This window comes from Prunus persica, chromosome G1 (genome assembly GCF_000346465.2).
Source record: "Prunus persica cultivar Lovell chromosome G1, Prunus_persica_NCBIv2, whole genome shotgun sequence".
Lineage (NCBI taxonomy): Eukaryota > Viridiplantae > Streptophyta > Magnoliopsida > Rosales > Rosaceae > Prunus > Prunus persica.
This window is the reverse complement of record NC_034009.1, coordinates 18497980-18524928: the sequence shown is the minus strand read 5'-3', so window position 1 is coordinate 18524928 and position 26949 is coordinate 18497980. Positions and strand designations below refer to the sequence as shown.

Sequence of the window (26949 nt, the reverse complement as noted above, 5' to 3'; positions counted from 1 at the left end):
GTTTAAAAGTTGTGTGGTATACTACTTTCAGTGTTCAATTTTTTGTTTTGTATTCTTGATTCTTTTAGTGTTACGTGTGCGAGTTTGATAGTCATGGTGGTGTCTAGGGTAACAAGTGTGTTCGATTTCTTAAGGTGTCAAGTCCCAAGTCCCAAATCATAATTTCAATTTTAACTTAGTTTGGTTATAATGAAACTTTGAAGTGACACCTATTAATGTGAAACTTAGAAATGAAATTTTTAGCCGCTAAGAGAGAGAGCTTTAGATGTGGGGGCTTTCCCCCGAATCTTGTTGCATCTTCACTGTTTTTTGGCTTTTGGTGGACTTATGTCGATCTACTCTTCTTTTGGCAGATCTATTGTATCTGATCTAGGCTGACTTTGGTTGTGCCTCATGTTGCGAGGATAGGTGTCGAGGCTTGGTCATGGTAGAGCTACTATTCATTGGTGCACTGAGACCGTGGAGTAACTATGTGCGCTCTCTATGTCATGTCCTGAAGGAAGATTAACAGCAGTTGGTTTTCCTTTTGCGGGCGTTGTTTTAGTTTTTTATTTTGGTTTAGTTTGTTCAATAAGGTCAAAAAACTCAACGAGTTTTTTGTATTTTTTTCTCTTATGATTTCAGAAACTTAATTGAGTTTCTTGGGTGTTCTTAGTCTTTTTATGAGAGCCATACCGACTAGCGGCTAGTTTTTATCCTTAATGTCATTGAACTAGATTGGTGTAACTATTAACGGTTGGGAGGAGTTATACAAAAATTATTTTCAAGATTGATTCTCTCCATATCATTTTTACTTTTCAACTTGTTACCTTTACATTTTGTGTCCATTGTACTGTTCATATTGATCTAATAAAATTCTTTCTCCTTATTATTTTTAAAAAACAAAAGGAATGAAATTTTTATTGGGGTCAAATTGAATTCATAGAATGAAAAGCGAATGTTTCAAAGAGTCTGTAGCATCTTTTATTTGAATTTTTCGGAGTTACGATGAATTTTTGGTGAATTTTAGGCGGTGAAGCATTGCGAAAACCCAAATCCTCCTCAGTCATCACCAATCACCATCTTTGCTGTAGTTGGACTTGGAACCACGCCGACGCATTTACCCTTAGTAACCCCCAGCATCCTGCCTTGAGATTCGTGCTTTTTCTTCTGATCAATACCTGACACTCAAGCAAAACAGAGAAGAAAGCAAGAAACGCCATCAAAGGCTTCGATCAAATCCAGCTTCAGCCTTCCACGGTAAGTGCTGTTTTATTTTTTTGCGGGAAACATCTAGTTTAGGTAATTGTTTTTTATTTTTGTTTCTGGGTTTTTGTGAAGATTATCATATTGGTGTCAATTTATAGTTTTGAGCATTGCAAAGTTGTAAACATGGGTTTTCTGTTATCCGCTTTTGTTCTTATTGCCTTACCACAATATGTAGGAAGTAGGATACAATGGAGGGTGGTGATGGTGGACGTCAATTTCTAGACAGTGATGGGGGTTCTGATGATGAAACTTTTGAAAGCTTTCATGAACATAATTACTCTGTGGAAGATGACATGCCACTGCAGCATTGCAATTTTGTAAATGATGGTCTGATTTCAATGGAACCATCCACTGGGATGAGTTTTCAGTCATTGGATGATGCAAGAGATTTCTATTATGAATATGCAAAGCGTACAGGTTTCACCATTCGAACAAATCGAATCCGACACTCGTTAAAGAACATGGCTATAATAGGCCGGGACTTTGTTTGTTCAAGAGAAGGTTTTCGTGCCGCAAAGCATACACTTCGAAAAGACAGGGTTCTTCCTCCACGCCCAATCACAAGAGAAGGGTGCAAAGCCATGATAAGGTTGGCAGCAAGGGATGAAGGAAGATGGATAGTTACCAAGTTCATAAGAGAGCACAACCACAAACTAATGGCTCATTGTAAATTTCCTGGGGAGCTGCCAATCATCAATATACTCAGCGAGGTATGTCTGAGATATAAGTGAACAAATAGTTTTAGGGATTCGTTTGATGTAACTTTTGTTTTGGTATGAATTTCAATGTAACTCAGTATATTAATTTTCAATTCTGGAATTGTTTACGAAGGGATTCGTTTGAAGCTGTCATGTTTTTCAGGCAGGAGTATGCTAGGTTGAATTCTTCTTTAAAATAATTCATGTGAAAAAAACTGCATATACAACTATTACTGCTTCAACACACTTATCATATCTACCTTGTTCTTCAGTTGCTAACTTGCTATCTTCACTTAGTATGGATGATCTTGCTAGTTTAATTGATTTACTTTTCTCAAGCGCAAAGCTCATCAGTTCTCTGGAAGTTATTGATGCTTTCTCTAGCTTTCAACGGTTGGCTTTTATGTCTCTTACCATTTATATTGTAAGGCATTGTAACCTGTACATAACATTTAACATGTGGCTGACAGTGATATGATGTGCCTTATTTTGTACTCTAAACATGCAATGTAGCCAATTCACTAGATGTCCACTGGGTCTTCACAGATTCTACTTTAAAGTCTGCTTAAAAATAGAAGAAAAGAAAAAGGCTGATATTTTGCTTAGGATAAAGGACTGCAACTCCAAGTAACATGTGGTCCGATTGACTGAATCCCAATATACACAAAGAATAATTTCATTTAAAAATACAGAGCTCAGTGATGATATGACTGCAGGTGCAAGTTGCTAAGTAAACAGTTACACCTTATTCAGTGCAGTGCTTGGTCATGTATGTGTGAATATAGGTTTGACTATTAGGGTTAATATGTTTAATATGAAAACAAGTCTAATTACCAAAGAGAAGATTTAGGTGGACAGTTGAGTTCGAAGCACTTATAATGGTACTTGCAAGTGGCCAGTATCCTTCTATCCATCCATTTTGATGCCATACCTTGAACATGATTGGGAAAAGGAAGCTTGTCAATCAATGAAATTAATTTGTTTTTTTTATTATCAATCATTTGTAGAAGCTTGGTGTGTTGAGTTAGTTTGTGGGTGCAAATAGAAGCTACTCATCTAAGTCAATTATTCAGGGAATCGTTTCGAAACTGCCCTTGTGGTCTTGTATTGCTCTTTGTCCGGTTGTTTAAGATATGGTTTTCATTATTTTTATTAGGTCATGTTTGGGTTGGTCGACAAGGTAAATTGATTTGAAGATATAGCTTAGGGTGATTGCAGGTCTGGGAATTTAGGTAGAGTATAGTTTATATACTGGATGAACATTACGATAAGAAAGAATATACAAGTAACACTAATAATTGCACGCCGTTTTTATGTAAGCTCATTAACTTGTGGTTCCAATGAGCTTCGTCATAATATAATATATTTTGTTCAATTAGTGTGATTCTGAGGTAGTTCTCTAATTTGCTTTAACCCTGTTAGTACTAGCCTCTAATTTTGAATTGTACAACATATTTGCAGGTAGAGAAGGATAAAAAAATCCAGGATCTATACGATGAGCTCCAGCGTGAAAGAGAGCGATCTGCAGCATTCCAACAACAGTTATGCATGATTCTCAAGGACCTTGAGGAACATGCTGAATATATCTCTGTAAGAGTTGAAGACATTGTTAAGAGCATGAAAGAAATTGAACTTCGTGACCTATAGCTTTGAAGTCAAGGGAATGGTGCCACATAATTGAATTTTGACCGATTTTGAAAATTTGAGTAACTGGCTCTGGTTAAAGCTAAACTCCTGAGTTGGCTTAACCAGTTTTGCTGTTGGAAAATAGCATGTTGTCAAGAAAGGCATGCTGGTGACTTCTTGCTGCTTTTCAAGAAGATGATGTAATGTATTCTGGTTCATTACCTTTTCTTATTTTATGGAAAAATGGCTTCCTGTTGGTTAGGTGTAGTAACAACATTGCCTGAAATTTTAAAGATGATATAGTTAGATTCTTCTCTCAGACTCTGCAGCTTTCTTGATATGAGTTGACCAATTTCTGCAAAATCTTTCCATGATTAGATGTTTTGTTTGTCATAATGTGATTGTTTTAGAAGGCATTACTGTCTCAATGGTTCTATTTGCTTTATTTGCAATGTTACTTTGGCTAGACCAAATTAAATGTGGACTAATTGCAGGAATGAACTGGCTAAAGAAATCTGCATGAGGATGTGTTCCCCTGCTAATATCGACCTGAAGGATGCCTAAGGTTAGAAACTTTTTTTTTCATATGATTACTTGATCTCTAATACACCTAGCTCTTCCCTGCAAACCCAGTTGTGTTGGATTTTATTCCACAAGTTTACCATTTTAATGTAAAGGATGATAAGCACACTGTAAATCGAGTTCCACAAGTTTACCGTATTCAGCTTGCCTATTTTAGTGCTAACCTTGAGCCTGGAAGGTGGCTTGTGTTCCACTTCGACACTAGGTCGTCTTTGTCCAAGTGTGAACTGCAGATGACTCTCCTGTAGTTCCATTCCTTCTTACTATACTTCTGGGTCAACCGAACCTGAACGGGAAGAAGAGGATCAGCCAAACAGCAGGCAGCTCAACTTTGTACATTATCTGAGGCAGACCAATCCATCATTTTTCAATGAAAGGTCAAAATTTGTGTCGTTTCATTACATTGCACAGTTGTTCTAAAGGATGACAATCATGTGCTGCAATTCTAGCTCTAAGATTGAGACTGGCATTCAGCGTGTCTCCTTTTATACGTTTCTTTTAGCAGGACGTACATGTGCACCGAGTTTATCCAAGTTATAATATTTGTACATCTAAATTCTGTATTCTAAATGGTCAATCCTAGACTCGTACTCATTGTGGATTTGTAACAACACGTGACATGCCATGGGGATTTATTGTGAAATACAATTATGTCTCTGTTTTTGCAAGGAATGTGATGAACAGGAGAAGCAACAACATATTCTCCTAATTCACCATCTTTCAGATACGTGTGACAAATGTTTTCTTAAAAGATTAAAATTAAAATAAAGAAGCTCATGATGACAGGTTTCCATACCCAAAAAAAAGTGTGCAAAAGAATTTGTTCTGTGATGGTGGCTACAAGATTTCAAGATATAATTCCAATTTATTGAATGAAAATATAAATATAAGATAATGTTATTTACAAAAACATCATCTGTTTAAAACAGAAATTTCATATCTCAAGCCTATAATGAAGGCGTTGACTAGGTATTTCTGATAACTAATAGTTAGCCTGTCAGTTGGGAATTTCTGATAACTAGCCTATAAATCTACTTGTAATATTGGGTTGAAGTTTTTAACCAAAAAGGGAATTAATTTTGGGTTAAAGGTGAAATTAGCGTGTGTAGCTGCTTGTTCTTCCCATCTTCCTCAGGTATCTCTCTCTCTCTCTCTCTCTCTCTCTCTCTAAGATTCTACACATCTGATTTTTATTCCAATTTTGTAAATATAAATCTGGTTTATTAATGTTGCTGTCCATTTTTTGTTCAAATTTCTATTTCATGTCCTCAAATCAAATCACACTAAGCACAAGCACTCTATAGAGGAATTATTAAATTTTATAAACTTCGTGGATTGAGGTGATTTATGTGTGTATATTATCATTAATATTTGTTTTCTGGTATGATGTATCCCTATTTAGCAACCCAAATTATTAGGTCTTTGTTAATATTATCTATATATATAAAGCAAAAGGCAGAGAATGATGAAACATTTAAAATAGTAGACCCTTGGTTAATTCAAACATTAAGAATTGAAATGATTAATTAAATAAGGATAATATGGTAAATTCACATTATTTTATATTAAAAAAAATTAAAATTTAAAACAAAATCAGATATTAGGTCCTACTTTTATAGGATAATTACGACTAGTTATTTTTTAAGTACAAGCGATTGGAAAAGGGGTTTTTACACAAATATTCATGGGTGTCTGGAGATTTTGAATCTCAACCCACCTGGATGGTGGTGCTCTTTTTGTTTAAAAACTTACTATGAACTTTGTTGATTGGTTTCCATTGCTTAGAAGAGTGGAAATTAAGAATTACTGCTAGAAAATTAAAATATAAAGAATTGTAAGTAACAAATAAACAAAATGAGCAAGACTAGAAGAAACTTTGAATTAATATCCTTATTTTCTTTTAGAAAATTACGATTTTATTAGTTAATTTCACCATTTATTGATAGTTTTTTTTGGGTTACATTGGAGGAAAGAAATTCCATTGGAGTTCGATCTTAGGTTCCATGCGGGGGAGGGGAATCCACCACCACCGTGGTGGGAACCCATTGGCATTTATTAATTATTTGTGATTGAGAAAAAATGGGGAATAATTATGTATTGTGATTTTGTTTCTTTTGTTTCTTTTATTTTGTAAAATTGAATGAACTACATATGTATATGGTCTTTTTTTTTAATTTTATTTATACCCAAAGTTAGAAAGGGAAAGGGGTTGTCTCACACACAAGTTCGAACCTGAAACCACTTGCCCCTTTTTTTTCCTCTTCCTTTTTCTATTTATATTCTGTCATTGTTCCTTACATGCTCATGCTTGAAACAAAGTAATTTATCATGATTAGCATTATGTTGGGGAGACAAAACTTCAATTAAAAATAAATTTTTTTTGTCACAAGTTTCATTTGATTTAGAGAGACAGTACAACCAACCTTATCAAGTAATTTGGGGATCAAAAGCATAATTATGAGAGATTCGATTGAAAATCAGGAAATGATAATACTTTATAATTAACTTTTTTGTTTTGTTTTTGAAATTGCAGATTAAAGTGAAAAATGGCAGGTAGGGCTGCTCATCCCACCCTGAAAGGACCAAGCGTGATCAGGGAGATATGTTTTGGTGTTGTGATTGCTTTTGCTGCTGGGAGCTTTTGGAAAATGTATCACTGGGATTTGCAGAAGAAGACCAGGTCATTTTATGAATTGCTGGAGAAAGATGAAATCAGTGTTGTTGCAGATGAATAGATGCAGCTTACTTTTAGTTTTCTGTCATGTCATTTCATTAAAGAATTCAACCAGCTTGGTTCACTTGACTCCTCAACTTAAGATGAGCTTAATTAGTTTGGGATTTGCATTAAAAATAAATTTCTTGTACAGTTGTACTTGTGTGGACTACTTGTACGGTATTCATCAAATAAAAATTTATTTGTCTTGTTGATTTTTGCTTCCATTTACTTCTATGGTTGCTCAAGCTGGGATGTCATCTGTTTGTTTTGTAATTTGTGTTTTACACGTTTAATTTGCCATTAGACACTCAAAATTGTGGTCATGTTCTCCGCTCGCAATCGTTTTTAACAGAAAGTTGAAACAAATTTGACGGCAGCAGGGACTAAATTGATGCATGACATCCGAGCATGAGAAGAAGAACGTAGAGCGATTTCGAAATTTGAGGACCCAATTGATAGTCCGTCACAGTTCAGAGACCATTGCTGATAAAAATCTATTACAAGTTTATCAAACTATAATTGAATAAGTTTTAGCTATGACAATACAAGGCTAACCCCACCTCAGCCCCAACATACTCTACCAAAATGAGCATCTTTGCTGCTTTATCGGAGTGAAAGAAGAGGGTATGATGCTGAAAAGGGTTGAAAGATCTCTTCACATGCATGTTTGAAGTTCCTGGATTTATTGTATTCACTATGGATAAGCAAAAATTGGCTTGTCCGTGTTTGAATACCTAAATGCCTCACTAACTAGCTACTAGTCTCGTACTGTTTCTCTTCTACAATGTTAGAAGAGGTTCGAAGTTCAAACCGTAATATAAAATATAAAAAGAATACCTAAACCCAAAAACGGTAAAATTGGCAATTACGAGCAGCTGAGACAATCAACCAAATCAAATCCATCGATTTCTCATGAATAAAAAAAGAAAAAGCTCAATGTTCTGTAAGCGAGAAATTATAAGTCCAAGAGGGTTGTGACAGTGAAATAATCAGCCTATATGGTGATCACTAGTCCTTGTGTAATGGTGGGAGTCCCACTAAACAAACTAAGCACCAGACACAAACTAATCACAAGCTTCAAGCATAAGTCCTAAAATCCCAATCTTGACAAGAACTTCAAAAATAGCCATAAACATAGCATTTCTCAGCAAATCTGCCGATTTTTAGGTCAATAATATAACAATAAGAAAAAGGGTGGATCACATGAAAGACAATAACAAAAGTAAACCATTAGGTGGAGGGAATAATTAGGAACCATCCTAACCCTAAACATAAGAGTCCCAATTCAACAAACTCTAAAAAATATTGTCTCCATTTATCATTTAACTCATTGTCACTAATCTATGGGGAGAGAAAAACTAAAATATAATAAAATAAAATAAACTAAAAAGCAAAACAAAAGAACAGAACTCATCTCATTCCAATACCACAGTAGCGCCCAACTCCTTAAGCTTGTCAACAATGGGCCCTGCCTCCTCTTTAGTCAGGCCCTTTTTCACCACAACAGGGACCTTCTCTACCAACTCCTTAGCCTCCTTCAGTCCTAAGTCAGTGAAAGTCCTAACCTCCTTAATGATCTTGATCTTTGCCGCTGCATCAAACTTCTCAATCTTTATATCAAATGCAGTCTTCTCAACGGCCTTGGCATCTGTGGAGGCAGACCCAGATTCAGAAGATGTCGGGCCAATTCCAGAGATTGCCGGGCCATACCGATTGAGGCCCATTTTTAGCCTGAAGAGGATGGAGTAATCATGCCTCTCGATCTTTGTGAGGTTGAGGAGCTCGTCAGCGATGCGCTCAAGCTTCTGAGTCTGAGTCTCATTTGCTGTAGTGGCTGTGCTGAAAGGGCGAGAAAGAGCAGTAACAAATCTTGATACGGACCTGCAGAGAACTTTTGTGGTTACGTTGGACATTTCAGGAACCTTTGATATTATTTCAAGAGTTTTGGATAGTTTAAAATGTTGCAGTTAAACTCTCAAAGTCAAGTATGACAAAAAGAAAGAAAGAAAAACTCTAAATGTCTAGTAGTTTGGTCTCAGTACTGAATTTAAGAAGAGTGGCTTGATTATTGTTACTGCGCAAAATCTGAATATGGTGTTCCTAATATTATATACAATTATACATACATATATCTATATATACATATATTAGAGGAATAATGTTCTGCTGCCAGACGTATATTTCAAGACAGATGCATACGACAGTCTAGAAATAGAACATTTTTCATCATTAGAATATATATTATCATACTATGTATATACATCCATACATATTCTAGTGGTATTCTAGTGGGTGCATCACATTTTTTCACAAATTTTCAGCCATTAGATGAATACATGATGAGACTGTATCTTAAGTTTCATAGTTCTGGTGCACAAGATTATGTTAAGCAAAAGGGACAACACCTATATACTGCTATTCACTACAAAAGAACATATCCCAAACACAGAAAATCCTGAGGCTCAAAGAAAATTCCAATACCCCAAAACCCAAATATTCAACAGGAAAGAAATGAAAACAGTAAACAGCAAAAAGGACATACTTCGATCTCACAAACTTACCCTGATCCTTGTTGAGTTGCAGTCCTAGCAGGTGAGCCTATTACAACCTGTCATGTATGCCAATATGAGAATTAAAAGGAAAAAGAAAAGAGTAACAGATATTACCAAGCACAGTCCCTTTTAAGAAAGTAGAAAATGGTGTGGTGACTATGAAAAACTCGTGGGTTCGTGGAAAAAGAACAAGTTCAGGCCCCAATATTTGTTATTTTCACACAGATATAACAATTTGCACAAATGCCCCAAGTGGATTGGCATACCAAATACTGTTTCCCTAACACACAAAAGATTACTCCATCAAAACAAAGGGATTGTATGCCCCATTGAAGAGTAGGCCAAAATATAAGTTGATCAAATTAAATTTTGGAAAGAAAAAGATGATGATAGTACCTCACTGTGACAATTTTCTTCTGGAATGCTAGGGACAATCCCGACCGCGTCCACCAGGAATGGTTTTGACCCTTGGACAATAGTGGTTCGAGAAACACAAGCACGGCTGGAGAAGCGTTGTATAGAGCTAGCCATCGGCAATTAACAAATCGACTGGATAGCCAAACTGGCACCCTGTTGAATGCAAAATCATCATTAGATGCGGGAATGAAAATAAATGTATGGCAGTCTCGTTTCATAACTAATCGAAAGATTTAACGACTCAGTTTCGGAGGAGAGAACAGTACCTGATAGACGACGTCGCTGCTACAGAACAGTACCTGGCCGCCGACAGCAGACGAGCACTCGAGGGCACATGAGGGAGAGTGCTATAGCTGATGAGCCCACGTTTGATTCTTGCTCTCTTGGCAAAAGGGGAAGGGAAATATTGGGTTCGGAGAAGAATTTTTTTGGACGAATGGATTCCAAGAGGTGGGATGGGTGATAAATGGATACGCGTGCGAGTAGTTCCAGCGGACAGTCCAGCCCAGGCAAAAGCCCCCACCTCACCAAAATCAGCTCCAGCGGTGACATCCAGCTCGGGCAAGGCCCAAGGCAATATAGCCCGAGTTGCTGCCTAAGGGCGCTGACATCAGCCAAAAAAATCGAAAAAAATTCTGAAAATTACCAAAATATTCAGAATATTTTTTATACATACTTAGCAAATTTTTATTTATTAATCTCATATATATAAATAAAATTAGTTCCATGTAAATAATAATTGCCCTTGAATTATCATAGATAATAGGTGGAAAAGTAAAAAAAAAAGTTGGGTGGGTGGGTGGGTGTGTCAATTTTCAAAAAAGAAGAGTTTAATATGAGAGATGAAAAACAAAAACAAAAAACTCATCCGCATCTAAGACCATCGTCTCCAACGCCAGTCATCTTTCTCTTTCACGCCTAGTGAATAAGAAAACATGAACCTTTCATGAAAATACAATATAGTTGCATAAACCCAAGTCTAGGTTCATGAACTGAAAAAACAAAAATCCCAAAATTTGTATGTTAAAAATTGAAGTTTTCCCAAACTGGGTTCATAAATCATTTAAATCTAACAATTACAGAAAATTAATCACAAAGGTAAAGAACAACATGAAAGTGACTTGGTTGTGGGTCCTCGAAATTCAATCACGTTAAAGTGTGAAGGGATGGCTTGATGGCTCCGGATTTGGGTCAATAAATTTTCTTTTGTTTTGAAAAAAATGAATATTTGAATCTAAATCAAGAGATGAAATAGATAACCAATAAGAATTAAAGTGAATCTTAAACGGCACGTGTTCTTGATTTTCATGTGCAACGCTAGAGTTGCAGGTAGTTGTGAAAGATAATGGAAGAAGAACATGTTCTTGGTTTTCTGAGAGAGCGTGTGTTTTGGTTGGAGTGATTTTTTCTTTTTTTAAGTTCTTGTTTTTTTTGAAGTTAAATTAATATTTTGTACAGTAAAAGTAATAAAATAATGACATATTGATATTTAAATTAGTTTTTTCTCAACTCTTAGATTAGATCCAAGGGTGAGTGACCAAAACTTCCTTGGACCCTAGGTCTAGGAGAACGAGATTGTTCAAGAATTGCTAAGAAAGAAGGAAAGTCGTGGTTCTTTCAATACATTTAACAAATAAAATACATAACTTATTGAATAAATAAAACCACTGATTCACAAAATAAATAAATTCATAATTAAAATTTGCATGTAGAAACAAAAATTAAAGTTTAGGTGATTAATAATTAAAATTAAAAAATTAGGTGATAATTGTAAACATGTTTAAAAGTTTAAGTGGTATTTAAAAAAAAAAAAAGAATGGTTCCATATTTGGTCCAGGCAACAAAAGATCTTCATATATGTTCATGATCTTTATGAAGAAGGAATGATTATGAATATTATTCCAAGTTGTATTGCTGGGCACTTGGGTGCCTGCATTGGTGCCATCATGATTTGCGAAGGGAATGAATTCAAACGGAGCAATGGTAATACCTCCAGTGCAGCCTTAAAACGTCAATACTGAACCCAGAGACATGGCTACCGCCAAAGATTGTGCAGCTTCTTGAGTCGAGCAGCGCTCATCAAGCTCCTGGGAGCAGCGTAACGATATTGAAGCTCCAATAAATGATCGCCATTGCCACATATCTGTGTTTGATGAGCATACCTACTACTTTTCCAGGTATCGGTATCAAGTCTATCTTGGGCTTTTGAACAAGGTACATTTGGTTCACTTTGAATTCTGAGACCGGGTGCTGGAAAACCTAGAGGAATGCAGAACCTCCATAATTGGAAATCAGATGCTGTCATAACCTGAAAAGCACCAGCAACACTTTTCAATTGGAGGACCTTAAAGCAATTGGCTCTAACAAATATGCCAAAGGAATTTGTAGTGCATAAGAGGCAGAAACAAACATCAATGAAAACCAATACTGGGGAATAATCATAAGATAAATCCTTTGCTACACTGTGGCATTTGCATTGAAGAGGTTGCTTTCTGGGCTGTAAGAATTGTTGTCTGTCAGTTTCTTTGGTTTTTCATATTGCTCACTTCGCTACATTGTATGCACTTATGACGTCAATGGTTGAAACTGGCAGTCACAAACCTGACCAATTCAGTCTGTATCAAGCTTCTGTATCTCCACTTGAATTTAGCATTTCATGTGAAACTTAGAAGTGATGAAAACGCTTACATGAAACACACCTTTCAGAAGAAACACGGACAGGAAGTTTTAAGAACCAGAGGAACATGAAATAGAAATCTGAGTCTCTTTTGCTTTAAATGCTAATGAAAAACAGGTCAATAATATCTATCCTCTGCATCACATATTAATTCTGTAATTTGGCGAATCGTCTTAAGGTTCTCTGTTCTCCTCTTTAACTGCACCCACCCTGAGCAAGGAATCTAATCTAACACTTTATCCTCAAGTCCAACAAGCAGATATGGATCAGAGACATCAGTTCATGTGGTTCACTTGCCCAGCGAAAAAAATGAAACAACATTAACCTTTCTTGTTTTTCTCCTATTTTGGAACCCCTGCTGCAATCCTCAAAGTTGATCAGCAAATTGCAGCACCAGTGATTAGTACATTATGTAATGAAACTTGTCTTGTTCATTTGTTTGATGTTTTACTATATGTTTATAGACGTGAACGTGAGTCGCAGCGTCGCAAACAAAATGGTGATGGAGTGGTTCCAAGAATCAATGGTCACTGTAAATTTGGCTGAAGAAGAAAGTGAACTTATTGTTGTTGTGCGGCAGAAAGAGTCCTTAAAACTGGTAGTCTACTGCAGGAAGCAAATGGAGCTAACAACCCTCCTGAGATGAAAACTAAAGTAGTCTAAATCCAGCTGTGCCTCTACCAAAATTGTAAAGGAGAAAAATGATGCCGAAGTTGTAAACAGTAGAAGAACAATTGTCAAATAAGTTTCAGGATGTTGTTGTTGACAGGGAAAAAAAAACAAATATTAGGACAATTATAAAAACGGCTAAGTCGATCCTGAGTATATATAGTCTTTTTTGTAAAACTAATTCAAGTTAATTTTTTTTTTTTTTAGTTTAATAGAAGATAATGCAGACACAGTTCCTTCGAAAAGAAGATGAGAGCAGATTATAAAACGTTTATCTCAGAGCATGAAATGCTTCGTACTGAAAATTTGCAAGAAGATGAATGAAAGAGCATGAGATTTCTTCATTCAGGCAGTTTCATGTACAACAAGAAACACTTGGGATATTCTCGCTAACAGGGCATGCCAAATCAAAATATATTCTGCAATTTAACTGTTGCTAAGAATTTGAAACTTTGGACAAAGTTAGATTAAAGCAATAATACCATTGCCAAACTTCTTATGTCGTTGCTTGAGACAAGCTTTTGCTACTTCACAATCAACTTCACTCTCGCATGTCCTTGTGATATCTGAAGTTGTTCTGTGATTCCAAGATGAGCCATCAACAGCCAGACATGAGTAAGAAGCTCCCCGCCTCTTCTAAGCTGTTGAGCATGGAAATTCCCTCGACAATGACTAGCTGCATAGCCTAGAATTTCAATCCATACTTGGCTCAGTATCTCCCACTTCTTTTCTTTTTGGTTATTAAGTGATGATGCAAGGCTACATGCATCAAATAATACAGATTTGCTTCTGTCTCCCTTCACTTTGGCGGGCTTTACTTCGGTGCTTACGCGAAGCAACATTTCACAAGCTTCAGTTTTAACTGAACTCGTGCGATTTCTTTGTTCAAAATATTCCTTGGCCTCAGCGCAGGTGTCTTGAAACCTGATCAGTCCGATTCCTATAGGTAACATGAAGGGACACATGACAAGAAGATACATCATATAATCTGCTATTTGCATGCTCACCTCACGATGCAAATATTCTGTGGCTGAAGTTTTTGTAGCATCAGAGTGATGGCAGAGATCTGTGGCAATATGCCACAAAAGTATGCTTTGGTCGAATTCCACTTCTGTTGTCCATGTCATGAAATCAGGGAACTTATACTGATCAAGGACAAGGTTCCCTCTACCGGCACATAGCTCTGTAAGCTTTCCCTTAGTTTGCGATTTTTGTAAGAAGTGGTGAAAAATAAGTTCTTTTAACTCATTGGAGATCGGCTCACGAGTGAAGTACAAGAACATCTCCAATTTTTCATCCAACTTGTGCAGTATGTGACTGAAGAGCCACTGCTTTAGGTAAGCAGAGATTTGGTTTAGGAATTTGTACAACTTCATCTCTAACACTTTCTGCATGCAAACAGATTTTGGGCTTTCACGACGAATTAAAGGCTTAGTTTTGAGACAAAAGCTAAGCAAATTGAATTGAGCCATTGAATTTGACCACCTCTGCCTTTTAGCCAGTTGAACCACACTGGTTACTTGTGAAGAGAGAGTTCTTCGGATACCTGGAGGCTGTGAAGAGGGTGGTTTACCGTACCAACTTGTTTTGCTCAGCCAAAGTGTCGTCCAATCAGAGGAAACTACCAAAACCAACGCATAGATCTCTAAGATAATGGCTCCAACCAGCAATATGTAAGTAGTAATTAAATCAGTGAGTGCGTGCTTGTGCCTCACATTTATCAGGAAGAGCACAAACACAAGACAGGTGGAGGATAAAGTGACGGTGCGGAAGAAACAACCCCGGCGAGTGTAAATTATTGGAGCCTTGGTGTAGAATACATCATAGGCATATCCAAGTTCAACCTCAACTACCTTGAAGGCAGTTTCAGAGGAGTCAAGGTTCTGGAAGAAGATTTGGCTACCATCTCGATCTTCGAAGCTAAGGATGAGATCTACATATAGGCGCTTGAAAGTATTGAACAAGTCATGCGATTTGACCACTATGCTTGGTTCAGAATTGGAACGAACATCTGCAACTGCATCACGAACCTCATCCACCCCAACTTGAACCTCAACATCTTCAGCACTCACTTTGTATCCCTCAGCTTTCTTCAAAGAAAATTCCTCCATGAATTTTGCATAGTTGGGTCCCGGATCAGGACGAGTGAGCATTGAATCACGAAACTTTTCGCGATTTGCTGATCTCAGGGCCAATGTCCTCTCTCCATACTTGATAAGCCCAGAAAGAAGCATGGGAATAGTAAGAATTGAAAGCCAGCTAGTCTTCCAGGCCATAAGAAAGATGTATAGTGCAACGCCTACTTGAACAGCCAGTCCAAGCAAGTGCCTCAACCACAGCTCATTGTCTTCCAAAGCATAAGCTGTGATTGTGTCTGGGCCGCCAAGATGCAACAAAAGAAACGGTGCCCAGAAAGCAGAGAGCTCGTCGTCTAGTTTGTCGCCTCCTGGAGAACCCCCTTTGGTATCGCAGCTGCTGGACTTTCCCTGGTTCTGGGAGAGGACACCAAGAGCAACAGTTGCTACCCAATCTGCCATTAGGTAGGCAAACCAGAGGAAGACTCTTATTTCGGTTTTGACGTTATACTTCCTGCGGCTGCCAAAGTGAATAAGTGAAATCTGCAAGGTGAGGCTGATCAAAACCATCACTCTTAGCTCCCAAAGATTCCATAGTTTCTGAACGGGCTCCGGAAACACCTCAATGAGCCTCCTCTTTTCCACAAAAACCCAACTGCTCAGAGCTGGAAGAAGAAAGAAATTTCAATCTATTCACACAGCCGCAGGAAGAAAATGTTAAGTCATAATTCTCCTTGTAACCGCAAAAAAAAAAAGGGAAAAAAAGAACCAAAAAAATTATATTGAAGACATAATAACAAGTAGTTCTAACTTCGATATATGAAAAAATCAAGAATATAATGACATAAATGGATGGACAGGATTAGAACTCAGTTTTGGAAACATACCTGTAAGCAGCATTTTTGGCTGCGCTTGTGAGATTTTCTCGGCAGATACAATACAAACACTGAGAGAGAGTTACATAGAGATGCTATACCGCAGAAATGATAAAGAAAGACTTGCTCAACAGATACAAACAGAAGAAATGATATAAAAATAATAATATATAATACCAAGACTTGATGGTGTAGTCACTATTTTGGGCAAACTCAATTATATGTGGTGTACTTGCAACGGTACACTGTAAGGTTACATATGTCATCTTCATATAGTATAAAAAGTGAATACAATAAGAAAAGTGAAAGCGCCCCAAAATCACAAACCCTTCATCCCCTTGGTGGCTGGCTCTCACCACGAACTTGTTAAGAAGAGAGAGAGAGAGAGAGAGAAAAGAAAGAGAAGGAAGAGAGTGATTGAAAGGAGCATAAGGAGAGAGAATAAGAAAAAAGAAAAAAGTAAAGAGTACTTTCACTCACTCATTTGCCATAGCAAAAGGCAAAGTCAAGTAAATGTGGTTATTGTTCACATTGTTTTAGCAATTTTTTTTGCTTTTTCACCTATTGCAATGGCAATCCAAAGGCAATTACTATTCACATAGAATTAATTTAATTTATACTATGAGATTAATAAATAAAAATTTGGTAGGTATTTATAAAAATAAATTCTGAATTTTTTGGTATTTTTTCTAATTTTTTATTTTGCTGGCATCAGCATTAACATCGACGCCCTCAGGCAACAACTCAGGTTGTTCTTGTCTTTGAGCCTGCCCAGTCTTGATGTAGCCAACCATCTACCTAGGCTACAATTCATTGCTGGAGTGGGTTTTTCAAGCCCAAGGGGCCTTTTGCAAGGGCTATTGACACCTATGGAAGTGCTCTAATGAATATGAGAGAGAGAGAGAAACGAAAAGAAGAGCAAAAGAGATGGGCTTTTCATTTGGGTCTTGAACTTAAATGATTTGGGCTCTGAAATAGGCCTAAAGGGCTATATCATTAAAATAATAATAATAATAATAATAATAAACTAGACAGATTTGGTTTGGTATGATTCAATTTTTTGAGGTGTGAAATCGGCACCAGAATCAATTGGAACCGATTCGGTTTGATTTCGACTTTCTATTGACTTTTTGTCAATTCGGTTTTTAACAGTTTTTTTTTTCAATCCAATTTTGCTCAGTTTGCCAATTTTGCAGTTTCGATGCCCACCTGTAGTCAGATTACAATAATAGGGTATAAAACCAATAAATAAAAAAACTTCATAAAAAGATGATATGGCCCACTCCTCACCAACGACATCAATCTGAGGAAAAAAAAAAAGACAAAAGTAAATATAAGTGTTGGAAAAGAAATAATCAGATGACATTTGAGCTAATTCATTATCAAGGCCCATCACACAATAAACCAAATTAACTTTGGAGAATTGTAAGTAGAGGCAGGCATTTTATCCAAAAAATCTACATATTGACTATACCAAACCGACGGTTTAGTTTGATTTGGTTAAATTAATTTTTTTAATTTAAACTTGTTTTATCCGAACCAATATGAAAGTAATGGTTAAAGGAGCGAATTACATTCCCCTAAACAATTGGAAGTAGTTTGGTTTAATTAATTTTTTTCAAGTAAAATTATTTTGCTTATCCAAACTGATGGCATGGTTAAGGGAGAGTATTACATTCTCCCTAAATTAAAGGTAATCCACCCGGCCCTTGTCCAACCTATAGAACGGCAGCAAAAGATAACGGAAGTTGGATCTACGATTAACCACTACTTTGACCCCTTTTATGCAATCATGAACTCCACAAAATTTTTTCTACATAAACTCTTTCTTTGTAGGAATTTTTTGGCGGAACTTTTGTGAGAAAAACCACGCTGAATTTTTTCGATCTTTTTTCCTGAGAAGCACGTTTTTCCATGTTTTCAATTCAATTTCAGAAACACAACCATACATTAAAATTCTACAAAATTGCTTTACAAAAGCTCTAGCGCGTACAATATTAAATCCAAATTGGGTAAAAAGAACAATTAACATCCAGGACTGACTTTAATACCTAAATATATTAAAGGAACGAAAAGGCTCATCTATTAATCAGGTAAAGTTTAATTTGCTTCACTCGTTCTTCCCCAATTATGTCACACAAAAGCATGTTTCCCCTTACGAAAATTTATATGCAAAGAACTCATAAACCACAATTGTCCCTAAACTACAACCCTAACTCAAATTAGGGGTATACAAATTCATTTCTTACAAACACTAAACTACAACCCTAATTTGAAATTACAGTTACAAAGGGTGAGGAAGAGAGATTTTGTGCTTTAACCTTTGTAAGGTTTTTATTTGAACCTTTATTGTATTTTGGCTCTTCTCTTAAACCAACAAAACCTTTGTAACATTTATTAGATTCTATGTTAGAATCAGTGTGGGTTGAAGCGCTTCCAAGTCTCCTTGTTGTAGTTCAAAAGGTAAAATCATTTGCATTGTTCACATGGATTAATCCATACTTCACTTGGATTGATCCAACGTACATTCTTGCTTGTTGCTGTTGGGGTCTTTTTCTGTCAGAAGGCTCATCCGGGCTTGTTGATTCTTGGATCGCCATAGAGTGGTGAATCAAGCCTTCATTGCCTCTTTTTCTGAGTTAGCGAGAACTAAGCCCAAAGTATTTCGAAGGAGAAGCAAATCCCAAGGGAGTACTTTGTTCTTCTTCCAGCGGCTGCGTGTTTTGTGCTAATGTTTTCGACAGCTCGATGAAGAGTTGAAGATGACTTGCTGATGTTGATATGAGATTATATGAGCTTGGCATGAGAGCTTGGAGTGTGGGAGGAGCTAAATACCCACAAGTTTAGCAAATGAGAATCCATGTGCTTGGCTTGGTGTTGGATATGTTTAAGTTTGGGTGTTGATAATTTGTTGTTTGTGGCTATGGCTATGGGGATTTAAGAGTTCCAAGAGAAGGAGGATGGAAGGAAAAGCTTGACGTTTGAAGGCTATAGTGTTTAAAGCTTGGAATGAAGGAAAAGCTTGGAGTTAAGTGATGCTTTATGGATTTAAGAGTTTCAAGAGAAGGAGGATGGGAAGAAAACTTGAGGCTTGAAAGCTATGATGTTTATAGCTTAGAAGGGTATGAGAAGGAAGGAAGAGCTTGGGGTTATGGTTTGTGAGGCTTTATAAGGAAAATTGAGGATTTCAATGATAGAAAAATAGAAGAAATGGTTGTGATAGCTGAGGAATGGCTGCGATGGCCTCTGGAATGCTTGCAGTAGCTGAATGGAGGAAGGAAAGTGGTATGGTGGTTGCTGAAAGGGTTGATGGCTGCTGGGATGCTTGCAGCAGCCGAGTGAGGAAGTGTTGGCTGAAAAAAAATTGGTGCACTTTGCTTGAGCCATGAATGCCAATTTATAGAGGGTGAGAGTTTTCCTTTATTTCCAATAGGTAAAGGGAGGTGCTGGAACCAGCCTATTTCCAGTGGTTAAAAGGAAGCACTGGGGCATGCTATTTTCTAGCAGGTGAAGGTAGGTACCATAAATTGATTATTTCCTATGGGTAAAAGGAAGCGCTGGAGACTGCTTGTTTCTAGTGGGTAATAGGATGTGCTGGAAAATACTTGTTTCCAACGGGTAAAGCTAGACATTTGGAAAATGACTATTTCCTATGGGTAAAAGAAAGTGCTTGAAAAATATCTCATTTGCTCACCCACATTGGAGAACTCTAAGCAATGGGCTTGGACTTTGGTGCTCCCAAGTAGCTAACCCAAAGTCTCCATTATCCAAGAGCTTCCGTGGGCCTTGTGGACCTCCGTAACCTTCCACACCACAATCCATCATGCAAGCCCCGTAAACCACATGACTTGGGTTCATGTGAGCTTGATAGGTGATTGGCATGGGAAAAATGTATTATTAGTTTGACATGGCATGTGCACTATTTCTATATTTATTTAATGAATTAAATCCCAAAATACAGCTTGGATTAACACATAACCGACATTATATGTTATATTTGGCTTTAAATGTTTTTGGGCTTCCCGTGACTTTTTTGGGCCTCAACAACTGCAACATATTTCTCTAGTATGCTTTTAGTTGTATTAATACTTTCTACAAACGTATTAATCCATTCTGGGTCAATTTTTACAACTTTTTCAGATTCCTTTATTGCATTGATATTTCTTATTTGATCAAAGTATGGGGTTTATTATATTTATTAATGACTATCTTTACAAAATATTAAACCCCTTCTTTCTAAAGACATCTTGATTATTATATTCTTGTTTGCAAAAGCACATACATCACAACTACTTTTATGCAAAACATGTGCATGGGCTGATTTTTATATTTCCTTCCCACTTTATTTCTTGAGCAGTCCACCGACTCCATCATGAAACTTCCTTTATGTTGTTTTCAAAGGCATCTTCTTTAGATAATAATAATTATCTTTAAAACAAGTTGTCTGTCCACTTTTATTCTTTGGTCTTCTCATTCTCTTGTGCAGTCTTTAGCAAGTGCGGCTGTTTTTATCTCCTTTCTCATCTTCTAGGTATATTTATTATATCTTGCTTTAGACATTGGCTCATGGGGTGAATACTTTTATTCAAATTTCATGAGAGAGAAAGCATTCCCTTAATTAGAAAGTTGCGGCTACTTTTGTTGGTTCCTTCATTGCAAAGCACATGGTTTGTTTTATTTCATCTTTATTAAATGGATTGTTGTTTTTGTCAGTTCACTTTGTCTCAAAGAGAATTTAAAAATTCAGTTAGCTACTTTTATTCTCTTGAGCCGCACACTCCCAGGAACAAGTTGGTTTATCTCTATGAATTGCTTGTCTTTCTGATTGAAGCATAATTACATATCATTTTGTATTCTTTTAGCTTATGATTTTGTTATGTTTTTGAGTTAAACTTGTGATTTTAAACTCTTTTATTTTTGTTTTAGTATATTAAGCTTTGGGACTCATTTAATGTATTTTTGAGTCAAGTTAGCTCAACAATTGTGTCTGCAAATCAGTCAACTTCACGGATTGGACTGTACTTGCTCAGAAAGAACTAAATAATGAGCCATACATAATTGAAAAGATGCAGAAGTCTAGTTTCTGGTGCATTTTACGGTTCATGATTCCAAGTCTTCTAGAGGAAGTTATGCAAGTTTTGGCAGCTTAAGGTCAAATTCGGCAGCATCTGTGTTACTGGGCCAAAAATGACATTTGAAGGTCTTTCCGATTTTTCCTTGAGCTGGGCTGCATATGGTTGGAAAGATAAGACAAAGAGCTTCAAGATCTATATTTTTCCAGATTTTGTAAAATGGAGGAACAAGCCCAAAACGAGCCCAAAAAAAAAAACCACAATGCATTGTCATGCATGACATATGCATGAGCTAATTGTTTGTGGTGGGATTTGTTAGTGGAGTTTTGCAGCAGCCAAACGAAATAAAACAAGATGAAGTGGGAGCTGCAACACTAAGCCTAAAGAGAAGAGGAATTGTTTTCAAATGCAATTGTGTGTTAGTAAATTCAATTGTATAATCAAATTTTAAATAGTGAGGTTCTCTAAGCTTGTAAACACATAGCAAGGGGGGAGGGGAGCTCTCAAACACTTCTCTAGAGCTCCCCTCCCTTTTCTCCCTCAAATTCTCTTAGTTTTCCTTTCTAGTTCTCAATTGTTGTAACAAAATCCTTTTACTAAATTTTCCTTCAAGTTTTTCTAAGTTCTACTTTAATTTTTATTGTAATGTAATTTCTTATTTTAAGTTTTCAAGTTTGATTAGTTTCCAAGTTTCAATTATTGTTTTTGTTCTTATTCATTATGCTTATAAGTTAATATGCTAGTTTAAATGATTGATCACCATTAAGGCTTGCATGTTAGCTATCTTGGTTTGAATTAAGAGTAGACACCATGTTTTAATTCGAATTGAACTATGAATAAGAAGAGTGTGTATGGAAATTCGACAACCGGGATTAGATACATAATTGGTTGTTTAAAATGTTCTTCTATGCTTAATGGATTCCTAATGCTTAATTTTAGGTTAGACAATAGATGATCAAATTAGGAAATTAGGAATACAAGGTTAGGACCAGACACCATGGCTTAATCATACTTTAACTAGAATCAATCCGTTAATCTAAATTGAACTTGGGAACTTATTTGCTTGAGTTAGTTATTTTCTTTCTTTCTTGTTTTCAATCTTTGTAGTTTTCACAGTCATCTTTTAACCGTGTTTCCATTTTTGTTTATACAGGGAATCGAATTGAATCAATCTATCATCAATCCTCGTGGGATCGACCTCGCACTTACATTGCTATACTACCAAACGGCTCGTGCACTTGCGAGTTTCACACGTTGAGGATGTAGCTGAATCAATTTTGGTGCAGCTAAATCGACGCAACACTTTCACAGAGTCTATATATTCTTCTTCTTGGCGTGAGATAGAGGGGGATTGTTTCATTCATATTTTATAAACAGAAGCTGCTCTCTTACATCCCATCAATCTTTGCAGATCTGTTTATTAGTTTTTGAAAAGAATTTTCATATGTGCTCTTGAGCATTCAAAAACATTCCATTTATTTTCAGCCACTTGAACACTTGAGAGTATGTGTATGATTGCATACACATAGATTGTCTCCAACGTTGATTCATATTTATTGTGGCTAAATGTTTTGTTTCATTGTTGTTATGTTGAATTAAACTATATGCTTCAAGTTCATTATTTCTAGTTTAATCATCACAACACTTAGGTTTCATTTGTCTAGCTCAATCATACTTTGTGATTGAGATAGATGAATATGTAAAACCATAACTCACTTCATACATCAAACTACATGCAACTAGAGCTTGGTGCTCTTGAGAGGGTTTGCTCTAAGAGATAAAGAAAATGTGCTTGCTGAAAGGTTGGATTGTAGCTGCCTATAGGTGACAGATGAGCTAAGTCTTTTTTCGTTTTTCTTGTATTTCTTAATTGAGTAGATTGGATCTCTCCTGGCTTGGTGCCCTCAGTTTTTCACCCTGTTGGGTTTTCTGGGCCAACAATTATCGTGTGTTATTTACATTCCGCAGCTACTATTTTTAATTTATTAACCACGATATTGTTTGTGTTTGTGCTTGTGTGCTTTTGAAGAAGTTTAATTTAAAAAGGGTAGTCTTTTTCTTCTCGCCTACTTCACCCCTCTCTATAGGCTTTTAGAGCTTAGTGCCTGGTTTTACAACCTTGATGAATAATCTGTTGTACAATAAAGGAAGAGAGGATGAGAGAGAGCGAACCGAAGAGACACCATAGAGTGAACAAGAGAGACAGCGCCGAGCTCGATTTCAGGCAAGAGCAAACCAGCAGACGCCATAGAGCGAACGAGAGAGAGAGAGAGAGAGAGAGAGAGAGAGAGAGAGAGAGAGAGAGAGAGAGAGAGAGAGAGGAGACACAAAGAAAAGTGCGAAAAAGGTAATACGCGTGCTAAATGATGTAATTATAAGAGCCACCAGAATGGTTGCTCAAAGTTCATTTCAATTTAGTTCAATATTTCAAGTTATTGAACGTTTTTGGCAACATTGAACTGAACCGCGGTTTCACTTGCAACGGCTAGTTTACACTAATTAAATGTAATGAAACAAGTAGAAAGTATGTTGTCCATATAAGAGAGAGGCGGTAGAGTTATTATGCTGGGCCAACATATTAAAATGAATTTAATTTCATTATTCATTTTATTGACATATGAAATGAACTATTATCCCTAAAATTAAATATTAATCTCTGAAATGAATTGAACTTTACCACTACAAGCCAAAAATTCAATTTATTGAAATAAAATTGAAATGACCCTTACCATTGCAGATGCTATGGTTAAGATCAATGCAATTTTATTTAATGAAATTGAACTAAATTAGTAAAATCTCACTTGCAATGGTGTGATTTAGTTCATTGCAATAGATGCAATTGCAATAAAGAGGGCTATATGATGAACCATTTATTGCAATTGCAATAGGCTAACCATGGGATCCACGTGCCAATAAAAAAAATTGAAAAAAAAAAAGAAATTAGTGCATTATTTTGTTAAAAGCATCCACAATGGTTGTTCAATATAGTTCAATGCCACAGAAAACATACATCAATTATTATTATTTTTCAAATATATTCAAAATTGGTCTCTTTTTAAAGATCTCTTTGAGAATATTGCAATGGTACAATTTTTATTATAATTAAATTTATCCATTTTATTTTATTTTATTATAAATATAAAAAAAAAAGTGTAAGTAGATACAACTATTGATATGAAGCTATTGAACTGTACCATTGCATTGAACTATTGAACAACCATTGTGAATAGGTCAGTTTTACAGGCTTTTTAAAAAAGGCTTAAATGCAAAAATAGTCCCTATGTTTTAGTCCATTGGCCAATTTAGTCCATGTGTTTTTAATTTAGCTAATTTGGTCTCTATTTTTAGCATTATTAGCCAATGTGACTTTGCCGATAGGTTGACCGTTAGAAAATATGTTAAGTGATGAGGTGTCATGTGCATGGCCCACTTTTTTACTTAGGTGCAATAAAATATGAATACAATTCAATCCAAATACAAAAAACACAACTGTTCTCTTGCTCTGCCTCTCTGTTTCCCCCCTGCCACTCTCCCTATCCCCATCCTCCCACAATAGCCATGCATCTCCTTATTTCTTCTCTTATTTAATCGTAGTAGACCTAAAAAAATTTCCCCACCTAAGTCCCACTACTTTTTCCCTTCACTTATTTTCCCAGATGTGAATTCCAATTTTTTTTTCTTCATAAAAAGCTTCTTTTTTTATATAGAAAAGATGGTATTTCATTCAACCGAAAGGAATATTACATGGTAAAAACTAGCATGTTAACAGCAACCTCATTAAAACCTTCTTAGAGAAAACAAAACCCCGGGTTAGAAAAGAGTACCACCCATGCTATTGACTAAACAGAAGAGTCAAACAGCTTATAAGAAACAAACCAACCTCAAACCCAACCACAAAACCCTTAAAACAACATCCCATCACTACGTAGGTACTGTCAAAGAAGTCCTCCTATTATCTAGAAAAAGCATCATAATTCTTCGTACAGAGTTAAAAACGTATTATGGGTATCAAAATAGATCCAACCAATCACCCAACCACAAAACCATAGGAACACATCCCATCACTACGCAGATGCTGTCAAAGAAAGCCTCCTATAATCTAAAGAAAGCATCATAGTTCTTCATACAAAGGCAAAAACGTATTATGAGCATCATAATAGATCCAGCCAAACACCAACCACCACCTCCAATTTTCTTAATCTAGAACCCCAGCTAACAAGCAAGGAAGACCAAGATTGGCCTCTTAGCCTGAAAAAAATTCCGAAGAAAGATCTTCATAGTAGGAACGTTCATCGGTTGCCAGGCCCATGAACATTCCATAGGAGAATTATTAGGGAGACATTGGAGACCCCTCGAGGCTAGTCTCCTCCGCCTTGTAACAAAATCCTCGATACAAAAACTATGCTTACAAATCCATGCCACTAACAATCAGATGCCCAACACCAGTTTCCGCACCCTTCTGATTCCCATTTGGTGCCGCATACTTGCCATCCCCTTGAGTAAAAGAGGCAGTTGCCACCTCCATAGCATTAATATGGAGACCCATCATCAGTGACTGGCTCCTTGGGAACCCAGAAAGGAAGCCAACGTAGCCACCTTACGGAGAATAAAAAAGCAAAAAAAAGGTCTTACCCAATACACCAAGAAGAACCTAAAGAGACAATCAGAGAAGACTGAGAAAGACGGTGCAGAGAATGAGTAAAGAAAATTGGAGAAACCCTAACCCTAGGCGTCAAGGCTCTCCTCGTGTGAACGAGAGAGCTACTCAAAATCCATAAAAGAAAAACTTCTTGTTAGGTGGTCTACAAGGGCAGGAGTGAGGAGCTGGTAGAGTTTATGTATGGGTGAATTAGACTTCAGATAAGAGGTGGTTGTGGCTTGGGGAGTTGGGGCTTTTGGGTGTGGGTGGGGAAAGTAGATGTAGGAACATGAATTCTGGCAACCAATCATAAGGTGACATGTGCATAGAGGAATATTCCTTAGGTCAAATAATTATGCTAATTAAATCTTATTTAATCAGCCTATTATCCTTGATTTACACTAGGAATATCTCCCTAAATCAAGGATTTGATTTACATTAAATCTCCTTGACATTATCATGTCATCTCATTTAAGTAAAAGAATAATTCCTTTTCTTACGAGAATTATTCTCTACAAACCCTAGCCAAGGAGGAGATTCTATATAAAGATGGCATCTCACCACACATGAGGTAATTCTAAAATCCTAAAAACCTTAGAGAAACTCTCTCTCACTCCCGCCTCTCTCTCTCTCTCTCTCTCTCTCTCTCTCTCTGTGTGTCTTTCACAGCTCCAGCTGACCCACTATCTTTCTTGCCAAAGAGAAAGTTTTGTCCCTTTCAGTTAAAGTTGTATCTTCCTAAGATAATTTAGCTTACTTAGGCATTGAAAGGCCTTTGCCCAACACCCCCCAGGTATGCTCAGCTGACCGAATCTATTTTGCAGGCATTAAGCAAGAAGAGGATCGAGTGTGAAGATGATATATCCACGAATATTCTCCCAAGAGGAAATTTGCACAAACAAATTGGTGACTTCATTGAGAGATTAAAGAGTGATGCCTGGAATTTCCCCCCTCCCTAATCAATCAATTCCATCATTGATCCAAAGCCCTCAAATCACCCTGGTGAGAGACCCCACCACGAGGAGCAAGACGAGAGCAACCACTACCCTCCTGCGAAATTCTCTCAAGCCATCCAATGGTTATTCCCTCTCGGTGATGCTGTC

General features: G+C 36.7%; 4 protein-coding genes across 14 annotated transcripts; 2 read left to right on the top strand and 2 right to left on the bottom strand.

Moving 5' to 3' along the window:
- LOC18792322 (protein FAR1-RELATED SEQUENCE 5) lies at positions 883 to 4822 on the top strand. 4 transcript variants are annotated; one of them, XR_002269986.1, is made up of 5 exons: positions 883 to 1239; positions 1424 to 1958; positions 3408 to 3772; positions 4067 to 4137; positions 4388 to 4822. XR_002269986.1 is itself a non-coding variant. In XM_007224455.2 (4 exons), exons 2-4 carry the CDS (start codon positions 1437 to 1439, stop codon positions 4070 to 4072), a joined length of 657 nt encoding a protein of 218 aa, XP_007224517.2. In that variant the 5' UTR covers positions 883 to 1239; positions 1424 to 1436; the 3' UTR covers positions 4073 to 4822. The 4 variants fall into 4 exon arrangements, 2 of the variants coding, with proteins under 2 accessions (XP_007224517.2, XP_020411698.1); XR_002269974.1 differs by having other exon boundaries at positions 4067 to 4822; XM_007224455.2 differs by having other exon boundaries at positions 3408 to 3536; positions 4067 to 4822.
- On the top strand, positions 5209 to 7044 carry LOC109946712 (cytochrome c oxidase subunit 5C-2-like). Its single transcript, XM_020555326.1, has 2 exons — positions 5209 to 5289; positions 6688 to 7044. The coding sequence occupies exon 2, from the start codon at positions 6701 to 6703 to the stop codon at positions 6887 to 6889; it is 189 nt and encodes a 62-aa protein (XP_020410915.1). The 5' UTR covers positions 5209 to 5289; positions 6688 to 6700; the 3' UTR covers positions 6890 to 7044.
- On the bottom strand, positions 7986 to 10285 carry LOC18792427 (50S ribosomal protein L7/L12). The gene is made up of 4 exons (XM_007225903.2): positions 10106 to 10285; positions 9819 to 9992; positions 9432 to 9478; positions 7986 to 8751 (listed from the first exon to the last, which is right to left on the bottom strand). Exons 2-4 carry the CDS (start codon positions 9951 to 9953, stop codon positions 8286 to 8288), a joined length of 648 nt encoding a protein of 215 aa, XP_007225965.2. The 5' UTR covers positions 9954 to 9992; positions 10106 to 10285; the 3' UTR covers positions 7986 to 8285.
- On the bottom strand, positions 11584 to 16528 carry LOC18788440. 8 transcript variants are annotated; one of them, XR_002269907.1, is made up of 4 exons: positions 16148 to 16528; positions 13668 to 15925; positions 12250 to 13153; positions 11584 to 12147 (listed from the first exon to the last, which is right to left on the bottom strand). XR_002269907.1 is itself a non-coding variant. In XM_020555761.1 (3 exons), the coding sequence occupies exons 1-2, from the start codon at positions 16158 to 16160 to the stop codon at positions 13710 to 13712; spliced, it is 2229 nt and encodes a 742-aa protein (XP_020411350.1). In that variant the 5' UTR covers positions 16161 to 16528; the 3' UTR covers positions 11584 to 12147; positions 13668 to 13709. The 8 variants fall into 8 exon arrangements, 6 of the variants coding, with proteins under 6 accessions (XP_020411350.1, XP_020411349.1, XP_020411348.1 ...); XR_002269908.1 differs by lacking the exon at positions 11584 to 12147 and having other exon boundaries at positions 12157 to 12440; positions 12539 to 13153; XM_020555761.1 differs by lacking the exon at positions 12250 to 13153.